General features: G+C 37.0%; 1 protein-coding gene across 1 annotated transcript in view; it reads right to left on the minus strand.

Moving 5' to 3' along the window:
- Positions 1-20,363, minus strand: part of BCAR3 (BCAR3 adaptor protein, NSP family member) — a 76,822-nt gene that overhangs the window by 43,713 nt on the left and 12,746 nt on the right. Inside the window, exon 2 of the mRNA XM_070939363.1 lies at positions 14,027-14,066. Coding sequence (XP_070795464.1) covers positions 14,027-14,066 — 40 coding nt within the window. The remainder of the gene's footprint in view (positions 1-14,026; positions 14,067-20,363) is intronic.

Here is a 20,363-nt window from a genome sequence, read left to right on the forward strand (position 1 = left end):
CAGGTAACCAAGGGGGTGGGGGATGACAAGACTGCTTGTTTTAAATTACAAAGCTGCTCACAAGCCTTCCTGCAACCATATCAGAGAAGGAAGTAATATCACAGAGAGTTAGGGTTAGCCTCTTTAGCGTCATTGTAATAAATGCAGCCTTCTACTCTTTTAATTAAAAGATTTTCCAAACAAAACTAGGGCAGTCTTCTGGAAAGCAACACTTAAGGATGCTCGCCTTGCACAACTTGAGGTCTTGATTTTGCTACCCAAAAGAGCTACAGGATTTTTGCCCTGTATTTTGAGGTTTGCAGGCTTCAGACGTTGAAAGGAAAGTATGTCCCTTTGAAATCTAAGATTAAAATAAACTTTGTAATCAAATGTCAAGCAGGGCATGTCCACTGCAATTGCTTTGTAGAGAAATGCTCTAAATAAAGCTACAGCAGGAGTGTGTTTTCAACCTTTAATAACAGGCTGTTCTTTAATAACAAGATGTCCTTCACACTGACTGCAGTATGTCGAAATCAGAGAACAGGAATCCCCTAGAAAAGGATTTGCAGAGCAAATGACTCCAGTGCAGCACAACAACCAACATGAGAGTTAAATGTGTGTTTATAATCTCAAAAACACTTTTCAAATCATACCATCAAATTTTAATTCAGCAAAATCCATCCCCTAACTAATGTCACATTGCCTAGTACTGTACCTTACCTTTAATTAAGGCCAGCTTTGAAGAAATAGTATTAGAAAAATCTAAGAAATCTAGTAACCCAAAATGTAAAAATCTAAATCTAATAAAGGTTTAGAGCAAGACATTTGGATCCCAAAGCTACCTTTGTCATGAGAAAAAAGAAATTCAGATTTTTCTGCTAACAAGATACTTCAAGCTGGAATGCTCTCTTGTATCTCCTTGCCAATAAAAAGCTAGCACAAAAAGTTCCATCATAATTGTCGCTGTTTAAGCACATGTTCTTGAAGTTTGAAGAACTTTTTTTTGATGTGAAAGTTCCATAAAACAGAAAATGTTTAAAAAGAATTTTTAAAAATTCACTATTATAAATAGTAACCAGAATTTTTGACCACAAGATATTTATTATGAGATAATCTCTTAAATAGCCTTAACAATGTGGTCATCCATTTATAGTCATGAGAACATCATCTCATGGTTAATTTTAGATAGAGTTAGAAGTCCCTTGTGAAATAAATGAATTATAACTTGTCCATGAAGCCACTTGACAGAAATGTTTATATGAATAGCTCCTTTCTTAATAGCCTTGTGCTGTGTAGCTTTTGCCAGACTGTAAAAGTTTCTGCTCTCTCTGTTATTCGGATGGAGAAGTATAGCTCTAATATAAGATTTGAAAATCGAACCATAATACGAAAGAGTTATTTGACGAATGAGTTAGCTGCCTATATCTTTCCCGAATGAGGCAGAGGGTACTTTGGACTTTTCTTTGTGTGGTGCCTGTTATATGTGGGTTTTTAGATGTTGATTGGGGTATTAATGGCTGTCTGTCAAACTTCTCTGAAGGGCTCTTGCATGAGTCCAAAAGCTAGGAAGACTAAACCTCTGGTCCCGTTGACTGACCCAGATTGAATCCTGCAAGAATTATTTGGTTTAATTACTATTCTAGTTGGATAAAAGTTTACAATAACCCGGTTGTTGATTTTCTTAGCTGCCTTGGGTGTTTTTAAAATGAAAATATGAGTTATAACTGTAACAAAGCAATAGCCCAACTTTTCTAATGTCACAGACAGCTATTTGGGGAGGAACATTGAGATACAAATGGAGCCATCTCTTGTGGGATTTCACAAAGCCCTTAAACCTGTCTTTGGTCTCAGGCCTGTTGAGGGGTGGCTGACATACTTGGTTTTAAACTTGTTTGTAGTCTGGGCTGTCTTGTTTTATTTTATTTATGTTTTTGATTGTTTTACTTGTTATAACTTGTAAACCGCTGGAGTGGTGACTTATATTTAATCAAATTAATAACAACATTATTCTTTAATGGGAATGTCACGTCAGAAGCAATTGTTTAATTTCACTTATCCTTGTAGTAAGCTAGGATATTTTATATGATTCCAATGGTGTTGCCCTTTAAGAAAGCCATAAAGATCCTAGCTTATTTAACAGGGACTGAGACAGGGCAATTTATGACCTCACTCATGACTGTGTTTTTATTGCTATTTCTCAATATGGGTGGTTTTGATTTGCTTAATGCTGGTTATATTTAGCTTGTTTTAAATTATTGTTTTATTATGGTACTCCCACCTAGAGTTCCTTTGGTGAGTAAGGCAATTAATAAATTGGTTATCTAAATAATAATATAAACTCGTAGAATTCTCAGGAATGAATGTGCTGCCTAGAAAACACTGGAGCTGAAGTCTGGATCTCTGGGGAATGCTAGGCAGGAAAAGGCTAATGAACTAAAGAAGCATCTCTTCATATGTAATTTATTTTCAGAGGCCCAAATGAAGGTAGAAAGATGGATGCATGGGAAATGATCTTGATGATGATACCCTATCCGTGAAATGCCCTTTCTGAAGACATCTGTCCTGCTGCCTTTCTATTTCCTTTACCATACTAGAAACTTCCCTTAGGTATTTCAACTTTTAAAGCCTCCCTTGCAAAAAGAATTTTAATGTCCCTGATTGCAACAGTTATTCTTTGACATTTTACACTTCCCTCTTTTCTGTGCAGGTTACTGTTGCTGGTTTTACTTATTGATTTTTACATAATCCACTCAGAAAACATGACAGAGTGTATGTGTGCACTCTGTACACATACAGAGTATGTAATGTAACAAATATTAAATATCAATATTATATTTTCCCTCTAAACCTATTAACCAAGTTTACACAGAGATTGGCCTTCCCAGCTATTAAAATCCACGGGAGATACCTATAAATAATACTTACAAGCAGAGGCTAAAAAAAAGCATCATTAACATTCTAAGTGAAACCACTACATGACTGCTATATATTCTATAAATCAGGTGCAGACCATTTGCAAGTCTCTAATTTCTAACCAGGATTCCTCACCAGTCATTTATAATTCTTATAGCACCCTCCAGCAATTATTATGACTGTATAAAGCCTGTCTTTACTACCAGTATGGTATACTGAGTGCATGGATGATTATTATAGCCAATAAGAATGTCTCAATCACTCATAAGGAAATAGCCCCAATCAAACCTTTGGGGAATCCACTGAACAAGAGAGACCAGAGGTGGGGAAACCAAAATTAGAATGAGAGAGAAAAGGGGAGAGCAGAAGAGTGACCTACATTTTTTTGGCTGTAGCCATCCCCACATTGTCTCCAAACAATAACTCCACCGGAATGTGATTTTCAAATAGGAAAAGGTTTCCTGAACTACCTTATAAAGATATAATTCAGCAGTTTCTTTGACAATTGTTTTGGTGTACTTGGGTTTCCAAACTAATCATAGCAGGCTAAATGAATGAAAAATCCACTCTGTAATAGACTTGCAATTGCATGTTGTAACTGCTGTTGACAATGCTACACAGAGCCTTTGATTCCCCAAAACAGGTTCTTTCTCCAGAGACTCACAACCTTCACAAGTACAGATGGAATTGCTATTACTAATATATTTTGTTGCCTTGGAAATCAGGATTTGCTATCGTTTTTAGAAAATAGGTGGCTTTTTCAAATTAGACTGCTGATACGAATCAGTAGGCTTTGATATAGCTCTCTCTGCTACGGGTGCTGTTTCTAATTAAGCAGTTTCCCTCTGCAAATCATTTCATATTCAGTTTCCTTTGTTATACAATTTGAGCCCATTTCTAAAATCCACGTGCTGAGAAATTGGACTCTGGCTCCCCCATATGGTTAAGAGCTAAAGGATGAAAATACATTCTTTTGAATAAGGAAAATAAAATCAATTCAAATTTGTTGCAGCCCTAAAGCCAGATCCAAACAAAACATGGAATATAAGATGTACGACATCCTTCTATGCATGTATGCGCATAAGAGAAAAATAAGTATAATGGAGTCTAAAAATCATTAAGAGCATAGTTACAAAGGAAAACATGAATATAAGAAGTTCCAATCATATGTAATGGGTACAGCATACTGCATACATGGTAGCCTACAACTGAGGGCCTTGAGTGGGAGGGGAAAAAAAGGTTGTAGCATAGCTGATTTATTCTGCTCCTTTGAAAAACAGAAGTGTTGGATGAACGTAGTAATAATAAGAATGACTGGTTTCAAGACGAAGCTATATAAGCGTTTTGCATGCACAGATACACATTCACTAAACAAGGCTTCCATTTTACAAGCAGGGCATGCATTCCAATTGCCTTAAAAGAGGCAACATGTTTGCCTCAGGCTAGTATTTTGTCCTATTTGCTCCATATGGCTCCCTATTTTGACATAAAAATGTCCTTTTATTTTTATTGAGGGAGGGAAATGCCAACTTTTACTGCTTCCCAGTGAGCCTTGGGCACCAAAGGTTAGGGTTTTTTTTAATAATACCAAGAAATTCCTCAATTGAAAAGTCCTCGGCCATTTTGGATTGGTGGGGAGAAACTACCCCAAAGCTATTTTACTTCCTCTAAATTTATTACATTTCCTCAGTGCCTGTAAAAAGAAACTCCTTTTCTCAGATTCCTTGCTTCTTGCTTCTTCATTCTGAGGTCCACTGTACAGGTTTATTTCATTTATTTATCCAATTTGTATGCCACCAGATTCTCAACCACTTTGCCTGTTTAGTCAATAATAATAAGATTTACTAAGATAATATTATCTTAGTAAATAATAAGTCTACTATTATGTATGCCAGACATCTTACATGCTAACATATAGCTCCCAAAATATGAGAGATTTGAATTGCATCCAAATATACATTTTCCCTTCAGACATAGACAGACACTTGATAGCAATCATTTTTACACCTTTAATTTTAAAGCTATTTTATTGGACCACTTTAGTTCAATGAAATGGTGTCAATCATTTTACAATACAATACAATATAAAGTAATATAAATGAAAAACCTTTCTGGAAAAACTGTTTTAATTCTGTACCATCTGAAGTTTTGTAGGATTTCAACTACTCTTCTGAGAAAAACGTGAGTAGTTCTAAGTACATGCAAAATATTTTGCTTTATGTCAACACAAACCTATTATAAGGTTTAGAAACTATTTCTATACATATTTTTGATAATACTGCAAGGCCCAGGAGTTTTGAATAATTTGTTACAAATATATATGAGTAAGAAAACAGAATCAGCAAAGGGTCATTATATAGAAACCATCTCCAAATCTGAAAACCTCTTTTAAAATACATCTTATAGTTTGCAAGTTAAGCTGGTGGTTATTGGTACATCAATTCTTGTACTTTTTCTTTGATATTGCAAGAAATACCAATTTGATGTATTACACTAGAGGGCAGCATACTACTACAAGGAACATGGTTTGGAAATATTTCTAATTAAATTTAACCTAAATTATATAATATTTATACTTAAATGTAACATAAAAATAATATTTCTAATTATGTTTAACAAATTAAATGCTATTTTTAATTACATTTATTTCTTTGTTAAATTTAAATGCATAAATTAAATGCCTGGAATTTAAAAACTGCAAAATATTAACATCTATAGATACAAAATTATGATGTAGCTGAGCTGGATAGTAATAGAAATAGAAGAGTCTCTCTGTGAGGGTGATAGGCAATTCCAAAATGTGATTGATAGATAGATAGATAGATAGATAGATAGATAGATAGATAGATAGATAGATAGATAGATGGATGTGAGAGAAAGGGTGGGGGTGGGGGAGAGATTTTGATTGCTGTTTGAATTCAATATTGAATTTAATTCAATGCTGCTGGGATAATTGCAAATGACAGGTGTCAGGTTCAACTTCTGAAGTTGAACATTGGAACTTCCCTTGCTTATCTAACACTTGTATAAGCCTAACCATGACTCTTTCACTTTCCGTTGGTAGGACAGTAGGACGTCATGTTCTGGAAGAAATCTAACAAAGTCATCCTGGCAAGTTGCAACAAGCGTAGTATTATATTACCTTCCTGAGGCTAGGATTAACTGAAAGTTAAGTCATTGGAATGACTGGCTCCAAGGGACATTCTGCATTCAAAAGAGATTCTGCAATGGCTAACTCATGTCTTCCTGTAACTTAACTGCCTCTCTCCATGTCCTGTACTCTGAGTTGACAAAATACAGATTGTGGTCTTCTTTATGTAATATCCCTTCCCTTATTTCCCTCAGTCACTTTTGTAATATTCCTTCCCATACTTCCCTCAGTCACTTTTTCTCCACAGCCGTTATTTCTTTATAGGCCAAATTTTCAATTGGTACCTCTATTCCTTTCTTTGCATTTGGTTTGTTTCCTTCCCTTGGTCTTCCAAGTGGAGAACATGGAGGTAAATTTCAAATTGTTTGAGAATGGTAGACTGTTACATGGTTGAACCCAATACATATAAAGCCTTCTTCCTACATAAACCTATAACCCTGGAGAGGCATAAATGAGCAAATATGTATTTGCTAGTGCAATAGGAAAATATTTGTAAGAATCTTTGAGGCCTGGACTGATGGGGTTTTAATTTTTAACTTGTTAGTCTTAATTGGGGCCTTGGTACTACAGTGGTTTAAAGCACCCTGTTATTAACACAGCTGCCTGCAATTTACTGCTGGTTCGAATCTCTCCAAGGCTCAAGGTTGACTCAGCCTTCCATCCTTTCTAAGGTAGGTTAAATGAGGACCCAGTTTGTGGGGGCAATAAGCTGACTTTGTATAAAATATACAAAAGTATGAAGGCTATTGCTGAGCACATTGTAAGCCGCCCTGAGTCTCCGGAGAAGGGCGGCATATAAATCAAATTAAAAAAAAAAAAAAAAAATTGCACTTTTAACTGTTAAATTATGAGATTTGGATTTAATTTCTTTTTAACTTTTTCATTAAATGTTTTTTACTGTTGTGAGCCGCCCTGAGTCCGGCTGGAGATAGGGCGGCATATAAATCTCAATCAATCAATCAATCAATCAATCAATCAATCAATAAAGTGTTTTAATTTTGTAGTCAGTGATAATATCTTAAGAATAACTGTGAAGGCCTGATGTTTCTAGAGTTGCCACACAGAGGTCTATGGGATATCCAAAAGCAAAACATGAGCACAATTTTATCTTCCAACATTTGTCCCAATTCCCATGATGAACTTTACATCAGTTCAATCAGGTTAACAGATTTCAGGGAACCTATATAACCAAGATGGCGAACCTATGGCACGCGTGCCAGAAGCTGAGCTTCCGGTTTCCAGCATGTGCACCAACCAGCTGGTTCTTGCGCATGCATGCACGCCGGAAACCGGAAGCTCAGCTTCTGGCACGCGCACATGTGCTCCCGTTTCACCAACACTGCTGTATAAGTTGGATGACATAGCTAATATTTCTAACAAGACACTCAACATGGATGATTACAATTCATAATTGATATCTATCTATCTATCTATCATCTATCTATCTATCTACCTACCTACCTACCTACCTACCTACCTACCTACCTACCTATCTATCTATCTATCTTCCATAAGTATTGAATAAAATGATGTTCGCTTACAATATGAAACTAATCTTGTTTTCCATGTTCCTTCTTTAAAATCCAGAATAGCAACTGGTTTAAACTAGTTTTAAAGTACAGTTTTAGCACTGTTCAGTTATACAAAGGAAGACGACAACTAGAAAACAGATATACAAATTTTGCTACAAATACCCTGAAACCAAATTCTTTTATACTCATAGCTGGTATTATTTGGTCTTCTTACCTCACTCAAAAAAGTGAGTCCATTTATCTACATTTTTAGGTAAAGCACAAGAATCCTTTAGTAGCTCTTTCTCTCTCTCTCTTGCCTCATTTGTCATTTAAAAATGAAATTAAAAAAATTAATTCATTGCAGATGATGGTGATGATGATGACTTATATCTAAGGGCAAAATTCCATTCATAGATTCTCCTAAGCAGCCAACTGGGAGCAGCCTGGCCTGTTTTCACTTGGGAAATAAAAGCCAATTTCTAAAAGAGCTCTTTAACTGTGACCAGCCTTGCTGATGGAACAAAAGAGGAGCTATAGACCAATGGCTTCTTCTCAGAACATTTGTCTGTTTATGGGACTAGCACTGTATAATGAGCAGCTCCCTTTTTTAAAACCACAGAATGACCTAATGCATCAATACTTTAAATGTTATAAAAAGCATTTGCATAGAGCCATCACAAGAGCCATTGCCTGTAGAGGCTCCGGCCCCTATTGATGTTGCAAATGAGGGGGATGAAAATATCCTCATATATTTCTGAGCAACCTTGGTAAGAAATGAAATGAATTCTTTCTGCTTTTGCTTTTCAGGGAAACATCTTTAGACAAATCTCTTAATTGACATCCAAAATGCAACTAATCGCTTTCTTCACGGACATACAAAATTATTTGTCCAACCAAAGGAAAGCAGAAAGATGAAAGGTAAAATGAGACAACTAAACTTAGAACAAAGGCACTGTGCAAAAGGAGAGGATGAATAGGATTTGAAATGGTTGGCATGGCTCACCTCTGAAACATAAGCACAACATAAACTGCAATGGTTTTCTTAAAACTGGTCAAACAGACTTTAATTTAAATATAGGTAGTTTTTGACTTACAAACATTTGTTTAGCGAATGTTCAAAGTTACGATCACACTGAAAAAATCAGTCCTCCACCATATAGTTTATAGTCTACACTATAGTCACATGATCAAAATTCAGGCACTTGGCAACTGGCCTCAATTTACAAAGGTTACAGCATCCCAGGGTCACGCGATCACTCATTGCATGAGTTTGCCAAAGAAGAATTTCTGGGTCCTTCTTTGGCAAAGGTTTATATGGAACTGGCTAAATTCTACACACCATTAGGTCTAAAATTGTGAAATAGAGGAAAATAAATTCAAAAGACGAGTTGCCATTTGGGGTACCAAATCATATTTCTTCATCGCATTTAGCTCCAAATGTAAATGTTTTGGGGACCTTTTCCTCAGATGCAAAATATAATTCTTCACAAATATATATTAGCTAAAACAGCGTGTCTCAGATAGGTCCAGAAGAAATTATAGGACTACCTATTTTCAAGTTCCTTCCTTAATCTTGTTAATGTAACAATTTTACTATTTATTATTATTTATTATTTTTATAAATACCTCAAGGTGACAAACATATCCAATACTCCTTCCTCCTCAAATTTTCCCCACAAAAACAACCTGTGAGGTGAGCTGGAGTGAGGGAGAATGATTGGGCCAAAGTCACCCAGTTGGCTTTCATGGCTAAGGCAGAACTTGAACTCATGCTCTCCTATTTTCTAGCCTGATGCCTTAACCACTAGACCAAACTGGCTCTGTCAAGTGACTGCACCTACACAGCTACAACCCTTGTATATCCTCACCAACCCTCACATCAATATTTAACTGAGACATAATTCATTCCTGCTAGGCCTCTACCTGTTGGAAATTCTGCAAGCATTTTTGAAAGTCAGGCAAACTTAAAAGCAAGCAATGGCTTCTCAACAGATGTGAAATCCCATCCCCCATTAGCCTGAAATGATAATCTGACTATAGCACATCCGTAGATTACCTCATACTGCACAGTTGATCTAGTCATGGTTACTCGGAAGTTCCAAGCTATAACTTATTCGGGATTACCTGGAAGTTCGCTCAGTTTCAAAGGTCACTCTCATTGCAGAGAATTGCAATTTAAGGATTATTTTTATGGCTTCCTGCTTATCAAAGTCATTTCCTTCTGTAATAGGCATGTGTCAAAGATTATCTGAAATGAAGAAGTGCAATCACTAATGGACAACCTTTAGGGCAATTAGCTCTCTGAGTTCAAGGTAAACAAGCAAGATTTATCACTTGTATATTTACAAGGAAAAAGAAAACCTAAAGTAGAGGAGTTAGAAGCAGAAGTGTTTTCCCCAAAATAAGATCTTGTCTTATATTTTTTTGAACCCCGAAATAAGCACTTGGCCTTATTTTAGGAGAGGTCTTATTATTTTGGGGCGAGTGGAGCAAGACAGGCTCCTCTTGCCGTCTTACCTGATTTCCAGCTCTGTCTTCCTAACCCTAACCAGAGGAAATGGTGGGGACCGGCTATGCATGCGTTTAAATACCGTATTTTTCAGAGTATAAGACACACCGGAGTATAAGATGCACCTACCTTTTTTGGTTGTTGTTTTTTTAAAAAAAGTTTTTGTTTTTGTTTTAGACAAACACACTTACAAACATACGATGTATTTTCTTTGAACAGAATGTTTGGCTGGTTCACAAATTTAAACAGTGTTTAGTCATTTCAATTAAATTTATAATTTCTATATTTCCTTTTTGCCATATTTATTCCTCATCTATTTTTTTTTTTAAAATTTTTTTTTAAATATTTTAAAATATTACCCTTCATTCTCATCTCTAATCTTAATCAAATTCAATTTCTCCCTTCTATTCTGTATTATACCCCTTCCCATTGTCATTTATTTTTATATCCATCCTCACATTGGTTAATTATTTAATATTACAATTGTTTAATATAAATTCAACATTTTTATATAAATCAATTAGTTATAACTATGTTTTTTGTATATTAATCAATATGAACATGAATATTCCAATTATTTCCATGCAATCCAATTTCTTGCAAATCAATTAATTATATTTACCAATAATAATAAACCAAATAATTTCCCCCATATATTCCTCCAAACCACAACTTAACCATTTCTGCTTTCAACACAATATACAATTAATAGTATCTCAATTATTACAATTCCCTAGTTAAATAGAGCTTTTTTTCTTTTGTGTTTTAAAATCTTGAACTTTCCTCTTTTGCCCTAAATTTCCCATTGTTTGCACCTACCTTTTTTGGTGAGAAAAAAGAAAAAGAAATATCTCTCTGCCTCATTTTGTCATGTTGCAGCAGAGCCTGCTTTACTTTCAGTTTCATTTTTTCAGCATACCTAGGGGAAAAAAATCTGCTCCAGCACTTTTTGCAGCAAGCAGGAGAGCCCTGCGTAAAACAGCTGAGAGCAAATCAGCTGAGAGTCAGGGGGCCAATCTAATCAACTTGTGCTAATTAACCTATGCTGAAGCTGAAAGAGGCTGGTTTTTCTTGCTGTTTGCTTGCAAGAAGGTAACTGCTGCGAGGCACAGGCCAAAGGGTGGGGGCCAGTGGGTGGGCAGGGCAACATTCGGTGTATAAGATGCACCTAAATTTTCACCCCCTTTTGGGAGGTAAAAAGGTGCGTTTTATACTCCGAAAAATACGGTATTTGGGGGGAGGGCTTATTTTCGGGGGGGCTTATTTTAGCGCATGTGCTCAAAGGCCCAATTGGGCTTATTATCAGGGGATGTCTTATTTTCAGGGAAACAAGGTAGTTGCCAAATAAACCACATCACCCTTGGACATTGGCAGAGCTGCTGCTTGATAGGTTTTGAATGTAATTTGCATTAATATACACACTTCCATGACTAAAGTCACCAGAAGCTGTGTTGTGCTGGTTTACCTCTTTTTTCCAAGATTGGTTCCAGTCAGTGGGGATTGGGAAGGAGAGATCCCACCCCTGGTCTCCACTATGTGGACTGCTAAAAGATTCCGTGCTCTCTCTGCTCCTATTCAGCATCTACACCAGACTGTGAGTGAACACATTCGTCACCACAGGATGAGGTATCATCTCACCAATTACATCTGCTTGTCCCTTCCAATTTGGCAAGAGAGTCATGCTGTAGGTCTTGTCTCTCAGGAAATTATAGCAATAGCACTTAGACTTATATACTGCTTCATAGTGCTTTACAGCCCTCTCTAACCACTTTTTTTGGGGGGGGATAGAGTCATCTTATTCCCCCAACAATCTGGCTCCTCATTTTATTAACCTTGGAAGGATGAAAGGCTGAGTCAACCTTGAACTGGTGAGACTCGAACTGCCAAACTGCTGACAGTCAGCAGGCAACAGAATTAGCCTGCAGTACTCTAACAACTGCGCCACCATGGCTCTTAGCAATTATACTGTTCTGACCCAGCTCCCCAAACAAACCCTCTGAAGTTAACTCAAAGATTCCTTTATTAGAAGCACCAGCAGCCCCGGCAAAAAGTTTCTCTCTCACAGCAGGCTAACAAGTCTGTCCAGCAGGGAGATGAATAGTTGTCTGCCACATCTATTCATCTCCACCCCCTGCCTTTTATCCCCAGAGCTAGGGTGGGGCTTCACTAGCAGTGGTGGGTCTTCCTTCTCAAGGATTGGCCCACGGATTTCCATTGCTCTCCTCTCCTCTGCCTTCTGCACATCCGCACATCAGGCACTGGACCCAGCTGTTCCTCCTCTTCCTCATCAGCCACCTCCAGACCTGGGACCTGTTGACTCTCCATCTGAGGGCTGACGGACGGCCCAGGCTCCGCCTCTGTCTCTCTCTCTCTGTCAGCCCCATTCCCTCTTCCTCCTCGGAGCTCTCAGGTTACCCTGACTCCCACACCTTCTCCTCCTCTGATTCAGCTGCTGGAGAGGCCAGCGGCCGACAAGCCACAACACATACTTGGCAAGCCCAAGAAGGCCTTCTCTGTTGTGGTGTCTGCCTTGTGAAACATTCGCTCTCCACCCCGAAGTAAAGTCAGCTCCATTCTTCCTTACTTTCTGGAAGTCCCTCAAGACATGGCTCTGCCATAAGGCCTGGGGATCTCAGGGTACAATATGGTGATTGATGATCTAATCTTGTATATGTCTGTATACGTGTGTGTTTATATGACTGTATTTGACGTGTTTATTGTTTTTATACTTTTGCTATACACTGCGTAGAGTCACTTCTTATGAGATAGGCAGCCATATAAATTTGATAAACAAAAGTAATTTATTTATGAATAAAATAATGACAACTATAAATAATAGCAGTACTGTGGCAAAAGAAAGCAAATATAATACCAATAATAATAGGCTCCTTGGTGCAATCCCAAAACAACTGGAGCACCACTAGGAACACTATTGGCATTGATAACATCCCCATCAGTCGATTACAAAAGGCAGCTTTACTTGGAACAGCTTACATCCTGCAACAATGCCTTTAACACCATCAAACTACAACATCATCCTATCCAGGTCCTTAGGAAGGATCTGATAGGTGGATAAAAGTGCCAAATTCAGTACAAATATATGGCTGACTGTGTGACAAACAACTGACTTAATTGATAGGAATACTTTAACCTTTTATGAAACCCAAATAAAAATATGGTTACATTCACATGGAAAATAAGTTAGCCAGCCTAGTTGGCCTTCTTTCTTTTTGTTTGAATCCAGACTTCCTGATTGCTTCTGCTAAGCAGAATAAATTTGTACACCAAGAACAATTCTGGATTACTATTCTAGCTTCTAAAGAGAGCAACATACTAATAATCTCATGTTAGACTAAACAAAGCATTTTTAATTTCTTTAGTTGTTTGTACTAGAAATAAGAGCCAAGCAGGAATGAGTAACCTTAGTCCCATTAGAATCCTGCTTGCTCACAATAAACCAGGATTTAATAGATTCAGGGTTCACCAATTGCTCCAGTTTTCTTAGCTTTCTTTCCAACACTGGTTCATCATTTCAGCATTTGGAATGAATGTGTCCTACAGATAGGCATTCTGTTCATATTAAAGCAGCTTGTGGCAAAGAGAATGAAGATCAAATTACAAATTTCCTTTCATCCACTTTGATACAACAGAATGATTGCTGGAATATTACCAGGAGAAAATGAAAAAGCCGTTAGCGACAGTGGTGATTAATTACTAAGTTTGCAATCTGATCTTGCTTTCTCCAAGCTTGATTCAAGTAAGCTATTTAGCTATCATTCTCTCTTTTCATAAAAAAAAAGTCAACTTCTTTTTTTTTTAAAGAAAGTCAAGCTACCATAATATATTAGACTAATGAACCAAAGAAGGAATACATTATTGCAATTATTACAATTTACGAATAAAATAGAGGTTTTAACATTCTTTTTTAAATTATGGAAGTAATTAAGTCATATTTCATACCTTCACATACTCCAAAGCTGGATCCATAGTATTCTGGTCTCTGAAAAGAAGTAGCAGTATGTTAGCCAGTATAATCATTTTGTGTAATTTAAAACAAAATTGGTTTTATCTTGTTACTCCTCTTTTATTGTCTCTTTTAAAGGAGAGCGATTTAAATCAGGGGAAACTTTCAGTTTGCATCTAGAACAAGTTCTAAACTGAATTCACACATCATATGAAGCCATAATGTAGTTTCCTATGCAGCTCTTACCATAATGGTTTATAAACATGATCTATGCCTTAACATTATTATTCCCTATCAAATAAATGTGATAAAGTAAATTGTTTTTATTATAAGATCCAATCCCAGCCTTGTCTCATGGCAATATTTAGAGATATAATTAATCAGAATCTGGACAATATATAGCACTGGCTCTTTTCCAGCTATTCAGCAAACATGGGATGAGCTATCAACCCAGCAAAAATTAGTATTATAAAAAACTAAACTCAAAATGGATTACCTATCCATAGCAGTGGCCCAATTTATAAAATACTAGTAGTTTCTAATAATAATAAAGTAATTATAAGAATGGGAATATCTGAGCAATATTCAAACAATAACAATACCCAGAAAACTCCCAGAAACATCTGCTCTAAAGGACTGTAATCTTCCTACAGGGCATTACTGAATACTATAAACATTCTATTCACATTAAGAAAATATTTAAAAAGCACAAAATGCCATATTTATAATATTAATGGTACATGTCCGAAATGATAGGAAGTATTATTGGGTTTCGAATACAAAAAAAAATAGCTTGCTTCACTGAGTAGGCATACAGTAACTTCCTCCATCATTCTTCCCAAATGTGAGTGAAAAGAAATTATTTCTATCCATCCCCACTTCCCTCCACCCCCCCAAAAAAATGATTGGAAGACAGCTTTTAAATGCACTTTTATCAATTGGGATGAATGAATAAGAGAGGAATTGAATCATTAAAGAGACAATGAAAAGCAGTAATTTAAATAATACTGAATTCTCTAATAAGCCTTTTGAAACATATAGCATATGAAGGCAAAAGAACAGACTTTTAATGGAAAATACAGAATTACTCTATAGTTTTAGAATAAAATAACAAATTAGCATAGATGTTATTAAAAAGTACAGATATAGGGGTCATATTGTGCTCTATTATATGGGGGTTCAAATTACTTTCCAGGTTTAATACTGTACTGAATAGAAGTTGATTTTCTATTAAATCACTCTGAATAAAGTATCATTTAGATAACTTCTGAATAGCTTTGGGTGTTTTTTTTCCAAACTTAAACAATATATTGTACATAAACTTTATTATAAATTAATTAGATAAAATTCACATTTGCTATAGTAAGAATGAAAAAGAAAATCAGATATGAACTTTTTTCTATTTTCCCCAAATTCCTCTAATGACAATAGATCCTAACTTTGAACTCTCATAATTTCTTACCACTAGCTATGCCGATCGGAGTGGATGGGCACCTAAAATCTATAAAAGTCTGAAACCACCAGATTCCTTCTCCTACTACTGTCCTTAGGAACTAACAAACATACTATAAACCACAATAAATTTGTTAATGTTTAATGTTACAAGGATCTTTATTTTTCTACGTGTGTCTCCCTGCCCTCTCCTTTGAAGATAACACCAAGTATCTGATGAAAAAGAATAGTCCTTATGATCTTGGGCTGAATGCATATATTGGTTTTTTTTAATATACATTGTTTTTGTTAACTGATTAATCTGGCTGTTCCACTGGAAAAAGCTTTTGATGGTGCTGAACGACAAGCACCATCAGCCCCATTCCGGTAGCTTCAAACAGGATATTTATTAAATTAATCTTGTGCTAGCAATTCAATATCCAACTTCAGGAGACATGACTTTGGAACTAATCAGATTAGGAACCTTCTAACCTCTGTCTATTGTTGGAAATCAGATTCTTTTGAACTCTGTGAACTCTACAAACCTGAGATCTAATTCATATGTTCACCAAATATGACAAAATCACCCCTATCTTCAGCAAATAATGCAGATAACACTTGGGTCACATACCAGTACTGCTGGGAGAAAGAAAGAGAACAAAAGATGTAACCTTTCATTAAGCAGGCTACAAAACAATGGCTTATACCAGATTTGATACAGGACAGTCACGATATCTGCACTCATCAAACCAGAGTTAAGGGAGCTCAGAACATGGAGGCAGTTTGTATTTCTCTATTTTAAAAAAAACAGTAGCTAAACTAATCAGTTCGTCATCTATTTGAAATCTTAATCAGCACAATTCATGTAATAATCATTATCCATTTTAACTGCATCTCCAAGATCCAAATGGAGAACAAGTTTTATTTAAAAAAAAAAAAGAATAGATCTCAAGTTACTGGTTGGGTCTTTCCCAATCAAGCTTTTTCCAGTTGCAAGCAGTGGACAATGAACATGGGAAAATGTGTTTCATACATTTCTGGAAAGCGAAACAAACTTCACAATCTCCAGACCTGCGTTGGGCATTAGAAGGCAAAAGGGGGTGCTTTTGTCATAAATGCCACCATTGCATGTGTTGTCATAATTTTTGATGAAGGCTTCATTAGCTACCCTACACTTACAGCAACACCAATCAGAACAATATAATGACTATTTGAGGCATTCCAATTTCCTTTTTTCATTGACACATGTATTTTTATGAACTTGGGAACAAGTCATCTGGGAAAAAAAACCACCCCTCACAAAGCTTATAATGTGAGTTCTCCACCCTTGTTGAGCTAATGGGTACATTCAAAATTTTAAAATCAGGTTTCAGGTTTTCTCAGACAATGGCTATAGCAGGGGTGCTAAAGTGGCGGCCTGTGGGCCGGATATGTCACACACAGGCCACGTCTGTCCCAGCTCTGCAAAGGGGAAAAACATCACAAGACATCATGTGACAGCAACGTGACACGGCGGGTTTGACATCCAAGGGCTATAGGTTTGCTGATATCAGAGGTGGGTTTCAGCAGGTTCTGACCAGTTCTGGAGAACCGGTAACGGAAATTTTGAGTAGTTCGGAGAACCAGTAGTAAAAATTCTGACTGGCCCTGCCCCCATCTATTCTCTGCCTCCCAAGTCCCAGCTCATCGGGAGGAAATGGGGATTTTGCAGTAACCTTCCCCTGGATTGGGGAGGGAATGGAGATTTTGCAGTATCCTTCCCCTGCCACACCCACAAAGCCATGCCATGCCCACCAAGCCACACCCACAGAACAGGTAGTAAAAAAATTTGAAACCCTGGCTGATATCCACAATCACTATCAGCATGATTAGTCAGAAAACATCAATTACTATCTTCTCACACAAGATATTCTATGCTTTATCTTTTTCTGGGCAAGCGGATACTGGACACCCTTCCAAACGAAGCACAGGACTGTAACTCCATAATTCTAAATTTCTAAGAGAATTCATAAAGCTTATTTGTAGCTCAGCTGCATTCTTGAAAATAAAGAAGCTGGCTGTTTATTTCGTAGCACGCAGCCTTCCTGCTGAAAACCAAAAGAGTTTGTTTTAAAATTCAAAAAGAGTGGGCAGGGAGTCTGGGTGGTATCAAAAGAAGTGCCAGTAGCACATTTTGAATCCTGGTTGTAGTTAAAATACTGTCTAGCTATTGCCCTGAACATTATTTTTGTTTTTTTTTTGATAAAAAGAGATTCTAAAGAGTTCCATAAATAATAAAGCTTTTGCAATTTCACATTTTGTGTGTGTGTGTGTGTCCTTCATCCACCCCTTATCCCCTTCTTCCTTTGCAAGATTTCTGGTTACAGATTCTCTTCTGCAGATGAAAACACTATGTCTCTTAAGATTATCAATTGCCCTTCTCTCAATTATTTTGCACATACATATGCAGGCCAACCCAGAAAACCAACAAAGCGAACTGCGAATGTTGCTCTTTTCATCAGTTCTAATTAACATTTATGAGGCCACCAGCAATAAACCTACAGGATTATAACTCCGCTCAAACACAGCTGCACAGGAGTCCTCTTACAGCAATTGTAGCTGAAAGCTTGTCTCACCACCTTAATCAGCTGCTTTTCATCTGGTGTTACAAAGTTCCTAGTTTGAAGATGTTTGCCTTCCTGGAGAACCCCCAAGTCATTCCTCTTTTTCTCGTCTCTAGTGCTGTTTGCTTACAGGCTCTTTCCTGTAACCGCCAAAGGATAGCTTCTACTGATACATGATGAAAATCAACTAACCCAGCAGTGTCATAAGCGCTGACTCCGCATGACTGTTTGGCTTCCCAGTGATCAGATAAGCCCAATTCCCATGTCAACAAAGAGCCATTTGATGTAGCTCATTAGCATTGGAAAGAAAAAGTGGTTTCATCCTTCAGAAGATAAGAGAACTAGGGTAACAAAAAGCAACTTCCCATCTAAAAGAAATGTTAACTTCTGGACATATCTGGTTCCTGCCATAAGCACCAAAATAGAAACATGTACACACTAGGGGTAAAATAAACCAGTTGTAAATGTGTTATCTTTAGTGTACTAATATTCTGAAACACCTATTTATAAGTGGCATTTTACCGTCGAATAACTCAACTTTATCTGTAGAAATTTATGGAGGATTTCTAGTTTCAATCCACTCAAGATTTTCCCATCATGCAGTCTATCTTTTTCTTTATACCAGAAAAAAATCCATTCTAGTGGAACAATGGAGTAGCACTACAGTGACTTTTAACTAAATTTATCTGGGGTACTAAAGCTAGGCCATGAAAATGCAGACAATCACTATATGACAGATCATTGGATAAGCCCTGAAAGTACTCCGAGATTCACACATCCAATATTACTTTTAATAAAGGCCATTGGTAGAAGTAACAACAATGTGGTTATCATTCTCCACTCTGTTCTTGACATTCATTGGTAAAACTTGAACTTGGAGATCTTGGATAATGCAGAGTCCACCAGCATGGAGTCCCTGATTATCAGAATCCAGATGAGGTGGGGGGAGGGGAGACACATCATCAGAATTGATTGTCACCATATGCCTAACCAATTGCTTTATAGTATTACTGAAGTCTGAGAAGAGACCTTGAGATTGGCCATTCAAGGGCTACAAAGGAAACCCTACACCACTGTAAAAGCCAACCAGCTGCTAACAGAACCTACTGAAGAACACTGGACCATGAAGCCTCTACAGGCTTTGAAGACGGGAGCCACCAAAAACTAATAGATAGCCATTCCAGACAACTGGATGGTAACTTGTCTGGGATGGTATAGGGTCTCCTGCTTGAACATAGGGTTGAACTAGAAGACCTCCAAGGTCCCTTCCATAGAAAAGGGTCCAAGGTCTCTATTAATAGAAAATCATGAATGGCATCACAGAATAACACCCACCATTACTACAAGGATAGACTTACAGTGCCCCCATTGTACTAAACTCTGCTTCCAGACTGGCATGGCAGAGCCACCTCTATATCCACAGGTGAATGGATACAGAATAGAATGGCTATTTTACATAGAATGTGTATGTTGAGAAGACTTAGGTTGTACCCAAAGAACGAGATATATAATATCATTGGGATATGAGATCAGGGCTTCAAATAGTGGCATGCTATGGCAAGATTACAAAATAAGATCCAAGCCTTTGCCTGAATAGCTTTGCCTATTGGGTGATTTCAGCATTCCAATCAATCAATCAATCAATCAATCAACAATCAATCAATCACTTCTACCCTCTACAAGGGAGAAGAGTTATCATTAGGGCTAGCTACATTATTACTTGTTTACATTGTTTTTTAAAAAAGAAAAAACAAAAATATGCAGTGTTAAACCTGAACATTCAGTCCAGTATTTGAAATATTAATTGGGTCCAATAAACCAATATCTTAGCACTTGCAAAACGGATGTAGTGCAGTTGACCAATTTAATGTGGAATTCTGGAAATGGTCCTTCAACTGGAAAAGGCTAGAAATAGGATCAGGAAGAGCATTGACTGAGGAACCTACTGCACACTTATTTGGATGCATCACTCAGTTCAGTGGAATTTATTGCTAAGTATGTGTACATAAATAATCCTACATTTAGTTTAACTTGGCTAATTATTTTAGGGAAGAGAATGATTATATCAGTACAGCAATATATTAAGGTCACAGTTTAGTCAAGGTTGATTTCAAAATGTTTCAAATGTTCAGCTCGGCCTGAATTATAAACAAACACAGGTAGTGCTCAACTTACAAGCAGTTGATTAGGGACCATTTGAAGTTCCTCCCTGTGGTCCCACATGACTGCATTTTTGGCACTTGGCAAGCAGCCCACACTTATGGCTGTTTGCAGCACCCCAAAGTCACATGACCACGAT

This window comes from Pituophis catenifer, unplaced genomic scaffold (genome assembly GCF_029215685.1).
Source record: "Pituophis catenifer annectens isolate HBS135680 unplaced genomic scaffold, rPitCat1.0.hap2 SCAF_3, whole genome shotgun sequence".
Lineage (NCBI taxonomy): Eukaryota > Metazoa > Chordata > Lepidosauria > Squamata > Colubridae > Pituophis > Pituophis catenifer.